This window comes from Phyllobates terribilis, unplaced genomic scaffold, assembly GCF_046119375.1.
Source record: "Phyllobates terribilis strain yellow unplaced genomic scaffold, ASM4611937v1 Scaffold_1__5_contigs__length_1240528914, whole genome shotgun sequence".
Lineage (NCBI taxonomy): Eukaryota > Metazoa > Chordata > Amphibia > Anura > Dendrobatidae > Phyllobates > Phyllobates terribilis.
In genome coordinates this window covers 1,072,515,262-1,072,523,235 of record NW_027362761.1, presented here as the reverse complement: position 1 = coordinate 1,072,523,235, position 7,974 = coordinate 1,072,515,262, and the positions used below count along the sequence as shown (strand labels likewise).

The 7,974-nt window shown below is 44.1% G+C and overlaps 1 protein-coding gene across 1 annotated transcript; it reads left to right on the top strand.

Moving 5' to 3' along the window:
• The first annotated feature begins 1,287 nt into the window (after positions 1 to 1,287).
• Positions 1,288 to 4,913, top strand: RASL11B (RAS like family 11 member B). The gene is made up of 4 exons (XM_073656885.1): positions 1,288 to 1,579; positions 2,676 to 2,732; positions 2,840 to 2,916; positions 3,665 to 4,913. The coding sequence occupies exons 1-4, from the start codon at positions 1,435 to 1,437 to the stop codon at positions 4,130 to 4,132; spliced, it is 747 nt and encodes a 248-aa protein (XP_073512986.1). The 5' UTR covers positions 1,288 to 1,434; the 3' UTR covers positions 4,133 to 4,913.
• Positions 4,914 to 7,974: the final 3,061 nt, after the last annotated feature.

Here is a 7,974-nt window from a genome sequence, read left to right as displayed (position 1 = left end):
GGCTGTTTCTCACTGATGGTTTGTTAGGAAAATCCTAAAATATTTCCATCAGGTTTTTTTTTTCTTGGATGCAAAAAAATAAATGATGAGACATTGATGGTAAAAACTGACACTGGCGAAACAGTGATGATCAAAAACACTGGTGAAAATCAGTCAGTTTTTTGTGTACTAGAAAAATCACTGACATCTGAATAAGCCCAAAGTGAGTTAAAACCCCCAGATATTGCACAAGTAAACAATCTGCTCTAATGTCTCAAGCATCTTTTGGGTAAGGTTTCTCTGACGATGACGTAGCACATTGCTGCCACTAGGTGGTACACTGAGCCTGGCACTATAGACCTGCAATCCTATCAGCAATGTGTGATCGATAATACAGGAGCTCTGCCCAGTGTCACATGTGAGTCCACGGGCAGCGGCAGGCACTCACTGTCCCTCTAGTGGTGCTGAAGAGAGTGGCATCTCCCATAGGAAGAGCTGGCCATGAATGGAATACCAGCGGGTCTATCTCTTCATTTATCAATTCTCATGAAGGGAATTGTGGATTCTTAATTGCAAAGTGCTACGGAATATGTTGGCGCTATATAAATAAAATTATTATTATTATAGGGGAATATGATCATGTTACAACTTGGCTTTAGAGCTGACACTCTAATTTTCTCTTTGTAGTTAATGTACACACCCGGTTCATGGTCGCACATGTCCATAATAAACAATGAACTCAGAGAAATGTTACACATATGAATTCTTTATATATAAATGTATACAGTGTAGCTATATATACATATAATATATATATATCCATATTTGTTATAGATACACGCGGTTTTTCTCTATAGTGTAAGCTCTTACTGGAGGAAAGGTTGTAGTTTCATAGTTTCCCTCTATGCCTCATGGATACTGCTGTGTGAACTGTTACTGATTTTATCTTTATTGAAATAAATCTTTTCCATGGATGAAGCGAGTGCTGGTCTCTTCCTGGATGTAAGCTCTTACACATTTCTATTATTGTTATTATAACCAGCAGTGACTATTTCATGGCTATTACCAGTCTCTTAGAATGGAGCCCGTTCCTTGTAGAACTACAGCTCCCAGCACAGCCTGGCCGGGACCAGCACTCACAGTCCGCGTGCACCAACATTACACAACAGAAGCCGACTAACACAGAACGGCGCCTTCTGATAGGGCGGAGGGTAGAAGGGGCGTGGCCGCATCTGTCAGTTTCCCTTGTTGATAGGCTGTGAGGATAGAAGGGGCGGTGACATATCGTGACCGCTCTGCAACAAAACAGCCGGCGCCGCGCTCTGCTCCTCACAATCTCCGGGAGTGTAACATACAGCGGAGCCGAATACTACACCAGGAGCTGCACATACACACACAGCTCTCCTCTGCAGCTGCACTAGTGTTCTCTTCATCTCCCCTCCAGTACCCGCAGCCATGCGCCTCATCCAGAACATGTGCACTATTAATGAGTGCCCCCCTGCCTCCAGCACTGAGAGTGCGGGCACTAGCAATGGTCCTGGGGGCAACAGCAGGGTCATCAAGATCGCTGTGGTGGGAGCCAGTGGAGTTGGCAAGACAGGTGAGTGATGTGGTTACTGTCTCTTTAAATCTTAGTATAGATTTTTTTTTTATAAAATAGTTCCTGTTATTTATGATTTATCTCTGAAAGATGTAAGTGGCAGGAAAGTTTACAGCTGTCATGTACTGTATGTAGCAGAGCTGAAATTGCAATTGGCACCTGATTAGATTAGAAATGGCCACATTCCTTCATGATACATTGAAGTTCTGGAAATCACTGTGTGATGGACTGGGAAGATCAGTTATCCCCTCTCTGATCACTACATCTGAACACTCCTCTACCTCCACCATAGCCGACACGGAGTATACCCCCTGTAACCAGTGCAGCCACTATCCTGTGTATATATTGCTTGTACCTGCGGTATACCCCCTGTAACCAGTGCAGCCACTATCCTGTGTATATATTGCTTGTACCTGCAGTATACCCCCTGTAACCAGTGCAGCCACTATCCTGTGTATATATTGCTTGTACCTGCGGTGTACCCCCTGTAACCAGTGCAGCCACTATCCTGTGTATATATTGCTTGTACCTGCGGCATACCCCCTGTAACCAGTGCAGCCACTATCCTGTGTATATATTGCTTGTACCTGCGGTATACCCCCTGTAACCAGTGCAGTCACTATCCCGTGTATATATTGCTTGTACCTGCTGTATACCCCCTGTATCAGTGCAGTCACTATCCCGTGTATATATTGCTTGTACCTGCTGTATACCCCCTGTATCAGTGCAGTCACTATCCCGTGTATATATTGCTTGTACCTGCTGTATACCCCCTGTATCAGTGCAGTCACTATCCCGTGTATATATTGCTTGTACCTGCTGTATACCCCCTGTATCAGTGCAGTCACTATCCCGTGTATATATTGCTTGTACCTGCTGTATACCCCCTGTATCAGTGCAGTCACTATCCCGTGTATATATTGCTTGTATCTGCTGTATCACTGTGCAGATTAGGGGGTCATTGTTGCAGGTTGGTTTCTACATAAGTGCATTGTAATGTAAATGCTCTGCACACTAGATGGCATCACTACCTGCTGCCACCCATGGTTCAGTGTGTATGCAGCTTTCTGATCATCTGTTCCCTTTCTCCCTGCAGCTCTGGTCGTCAGATTTCTCACCAAGCGTTTTATTGGAGACTATGAGAGGAATGCAGGTAAGAAAGTGTCATGTGCTGGAGACTCCGCGTCCCATGTCCTAGCAGCGCTCTGCACAGTGACTGTGCCGGCTCTATATGAATGAATTGTCTTATTGTTTCCCCAGGAAACCTGTACAGCAGACAGGTCCAGATCGATGGGATGACTTTGGCCATCCAGGTGCAGGACACGCCAGGTGTACAGGTGGGTGCATTCTCTGACGTGAACGCTGCTTCAGGCTAATGTTCTTGTAGATCATATTATAGTTTATAGTCAGGTCAGTGTTGTATTTTACCATTATTAATGGCATCATGGTGTATAATAAAGCTCCACGTGTTCTAGAGAACAGTCTTATACAGATGCAGCAGAGCTGTTTGTTATTGTGACATTACAATGTTGTTTTTTATAAAGGACTAGATTGCCCCAGAAGATGAACGACACGCTCACCTCTGCTACATCTGTAGGTCTCTGAACTATTGAACTACATCCAAGTGTTGTGGAGCCGGGGCTGGACACAGGCTCCTTCCCTCGCATTCAGTCTAGTACACATAAAGCTTCTAAGTGCTTGTCTGGTCCTCTTTGGGATTGGGCAGCTGTCCAGATGGAAATGCTTCCAGCTTCTATCTTCTTACTTTCCAGACTCTCTGTCTAGCCAGCTCATTTCCCTTTCTGCCCCACTACAAAGTCTTCCCTGCTCCTCGCTGTACATTCCACTGGAGAATTGAAGCCGCCACTGTATCTGATTCCAGATTCTGCAGCTGCATCAACATACATTAGGTTAGGGAGGTGAAGGAGCAGACAGATTGATCTAGCATACACTTAGGTTAAGTGTTCTCTAGAACTCGTGTCTTGGTGTGAGGCTGGAAAATCCATTTTCCTGTAAACCGTTTTAACATCACAACTGGAATTGCCTCGTCTTATATATTTATATTTTTTTTCCTTTGTCCCTTAGCTCCAAGAGCAGAGACTGGAGTGTAATGAGCAGCTTAACCGATCTATCAGATGGGCAGATGCAGTCGTCATCGTCTTCTCCATCACAGACTGTAAGAGCTATGAGCTTATCAATCACCTCCACCAACACGTGCGCCAGCTGCACCCCGATAACAGGGTTCCCATTGTCATCGTTGCCAACAAAGCGGACCTTCTGCACCTCAAGCAGGTGGAACCACAGCATGGACTTCAGCTGGCCAACGTACTGGGCTGTACCTTCTACGAAGTCAGCGTCAGCGAGAACTATATTGATGTGTACAACGCATTTCAAGTACTTTGTAAGGAGATCAGCAAACATCAAACCACCTGCATACCCGAGAAGAGGAAAAACTCCATCATCCCTCGACCAAAGTCTCCAAATATGCAGGACCTGAAGAGACGCTTTAAGCAGGTTCTGTCGGCAAAAGTGAGGACTGCCACCTCCGTCTGAAGAATCTACGCGGGGCGGTTGTTCTTTCTGTTCTTCCAAACAAGAGAGCTTGTGAGGTTGCAACCACGGGTTATGTTGGACATTGCTGGCTCAGAGGAGGCTCATGAGTGACATGAAGGCTTCTGAGGAACCGTTTTCTGCAGCACAGAGGAGTAAAGCTGACGGGATAAGTGGCCAATGGACACCAGACACATGATTGGTTGGAATTGCCTGGTCACTTGAAAAATGTGACTATTAATGGACACATTTGTGAACTCAAAATGTGGGATTCACACTAAATACTATGGGTGAAAGTTGGAGAATTTTTTTGAAGTAGTGGACATCCCCATTTTTGGTTTTCTTCTTACCACATTGTGCTTTTCATACACCATGACTTGCTATTGTTGGAGATCTCTATATGCACAGATCTTAGAGGAGATGATTCTGGTTCATAATACGCCGCTAAAAACTTCAGCTGTATCCGTATGACGTGGTCAGCTCGGTCTATCATAGAGCATTGTATAAATGGGCTTTGTAACGGCACTTTTCCTTACCATGGTAAACCTGAGTAATGTTTGGGGTGCTCTATCCTCCAGACATAAGGGGCGCTGGTTTCAGGTCTGAATTTAAAGAGACACACAGTTGATGATGGACTAAAATTTAAGTCTCTTCGAGCCTAAAAAATATCTGGCTAAGGCTGAATTGCACTTTAAAAGCCATTCGTGCTTTTTTACTTTGTAATTGTAAATTGTAACTTATTTATTTTTGTGTACAATAAATGCCTATGAGGCTGCCTTTTTAATCCACGTTTACTTGTCTTTTATTTGTTAAAATGTCTGTTTACTAAAATGAATGTAATTCCGCCCTTATAAATGCAACATTCAGGGTGAGGAGCTGCAACAGAAGTTTCATCACTGTAGATATCATGCGACACAAGGCAAACAATATTTAACACCCCTATGCTGAGCAATACTACTAAACGTCTTACTCTAGCATGCAAAATGGCTTTCTTCCAGAATGCAGGAAACGGATTCCTCAGTGCCACCTATAGGAGAACTGTGTTACAGCGCTTCCTGCTGGATTTACATTGCACATTTTGTGAAGTTATTTGTGCATTAGAAATAAACTTTGATACAATAGCAAATATTCATGGAGTTATCAAAGACCCAAAATGAAATATATTCGCACTATACATAGTATGGAAGCTGTGACCTACAAATGAGAGGACAGGCTTAAATGAGGCAAAGTCACTTTTAGAAATTGAGACAACAAAACTCTCAACAAAAGATGCTGGAAATTTACATAATTAAAAAAAACAAGTTCTACACTAAGTAAAAGGCCACGGCCCCACTATCAGTATTTGGTCAGTATTCGGTCAGTATTTTTCTCAGGAGTGGGAGACAAAACCAGGTGAGGAACAATCAGAGAAAAGGTATAATAGAAATAAGTCACCAATTCTGCATTTATCACCCACTCCTGTTTTTTTTTTTTTTTTTTTTTTTCCCCTCCCACTTGTGAGAAAAAATACTGATCAAATACTGATAGTGGGGCCATGGCCAAAGCGTTACTGTCCTGTTAGTCGTATTGGGCCATACAAGCAGTATATGACAATGCGTTCCTATGGGTTGTGCAAGTTTGTTCTTAGGCCATAATTCCCAATAGACTGGATCTTCAATAATCATAGACCTGGGAGAGACACTGGGGCACAGGTTATGGAATTAGTGTAAAGAACCAGTGACTCCATTACTTTTAGTACAACACAATGCCGATCATCAGATGGCGCTAAGAAGAAAGAACCCAAATTCTTTATGAAGTTTCTTGTAGAAAAATGTATCCATTATTGTAAAGTCTATGATATAAGGACTCCTCTTCCTGGGTGGATGTGAACATCAGCATCCTGCTGTATACACTACACACATTATACATGCATAAATACACACGCACACACATATATATATATATATATATACGCACATTCTTTTTCATATAGACACTATAAATTGCTAAGTCTGTGGCTAGTGAGACAGGACACAGGTTACTGTGAGTCTCCATCTTTGTGGTGGGGGGTGGAATGCAGACACATCATTTAACAATTATACAAAACATGATTAATGAGAACACCATCCATTAATCAATATTGGTCAAAATCCATTTTCGGGCTTTCATGGTAACATCTGTGCAGCAGGTGAATTTCTCCATGTGGCTGCACATTTCCTGCCTGCAGACATGTAGCAGAGTTCAGCGCTCGCCTTTGATGAAGTAACACTGAAATGATCAAGATGTTGCATCAAACAGTTACAGATCCACACATCACATGACTCGCCCCGATGTCTGAACCTTCACAGACTGTAAGAGAACAGCATATTCACACGCATATCCGAGAAATGGAAAGCAAATATGCATTTATGGACCCTTAATATGGTATAGAAAAGCTTTTCATCTGTCATTTATATATTCACCAGGGGCCAAATATTACATTTCTTGTAAAGTATATGGACTTTGTAACATGTTATGTAGAGGCAGCAGTGCCACCTAGGCCCTTCTGCTATACAGAAGACACCAGGATTATACATGGCACGAGTGGTAGGTGGCGGGCCCCATTACAGATTTTGCACTCAGGCCCAAGAGCTTCAATTTAGACCTTTGGAACTATGCACAGACATTTGGTCCCTTACAGACACAGAACATGTCCATATATGAGGAATTTTGCATTTATATGTCTGTATTTAAGAGGACCTGTAACGTTTAAAAAAAAATGGGTCTGTTGCCTTGTCCAAATTCCTGCTCTCCCCTGAACGTGCCGCTGTTTTCTGTTTGTCATTCCAGCCTTCTTTTGTGGAGATGTGTCCTTTTTCTTTTTTGGCGCCAAGCATGGTCCAAGACGGCATTTCATAAGAGTTTTCTCTCGCGGTGTGTAGTCCTCCCCTTTTATAATGCTGCCTAATCGACATTGGGCAGCATCTGAACCTGAATACGGCACAGGATCACACTGTTAATCCAGGTCCAGATACCGCTGAGCGGTGATTGGGCAGCATCATAGAGGAAGAGGAATACGGCACGAGATCACACTGTTCATCCAGGTCCAGATACCGCTGAGCGGTGATTGGGCAGCATCATAGAGGAAGAGGAATACGGCACGAGATCACACAGTTCATCCAGGTCCAGATACCGCTGAGCTGTGATTGGGCAGCATCATAGAGGAAGAGGAATACGGCACGAGATCACACTGTTCATCCAGGTCCAGATACCGCTGAGCGGTGATTGGGCAGCATCATAGAGGAAGAGGAATACGGCGCGAGATCACACTGTTCATCCAGGTCCAGATACCGCTGAGCTGTGATTGGGCAGCATCATAGAGGAAGAGGAATACCTCACGAGATCACACTGTTCATCCAGGTCCAGATACCGCTTAGCGGTGATTGGGCAGCATCATAGAGGAAGAGGAATACGGCGCGAGATCACACTGTTCATCCAGGTCCAGATACCGCTGAGCGGTGATTGGGCAGCATCATAGAGGAAGAGGAATACGGCACAAGATCACACTGTTCATACAGGTCCAGATACCGCTGAGCTGTGATTGGGCAGCATCATAGAGGAAGAGGAATACGGCGCGAGATCACACTGTTCATCCAGGTCCAGATACCGCTGAGCAGTGATTGGGCAGCATCATAGAGGAAGAGGAATACCTCACGAGATCACACTGTTCATCCAGGTCCAGATACCGCTGAGCAGTGATTGGGCAGCATCATAGAGGAAGGGGAATACGGCGCGAGATCACACTGTTCATCCAGGTCCAGATACCGCTGAGCGGTGATTGGGCAGCATCATAGAGGAAGAGGAATACCTCACGAGATCACACTGTT

Coding starts and splice junctions, on each gene's coding strand:
- RASL11B (XM_073656885.1), top strand. CDS start 1,435: ATGCGCCTCATCCAGAACATGTGCACTATTAATGAGTGCCCCCCTGCC. Junction 1,580..2,675: donor CAGTGGAGTTGGCAAGACAG/GTGAGTGATGTG, acceptor TTCTCCCTGCAG/CTCTGGTCGTCAGATTTCTC. Junction 2,733..2,839: donor AGACTATGAGAGGAATGCAG/GTAAGAAAGTGT, acceptor TTGTTTCCCCAG/GAAACCTGTACAGCAGACAG.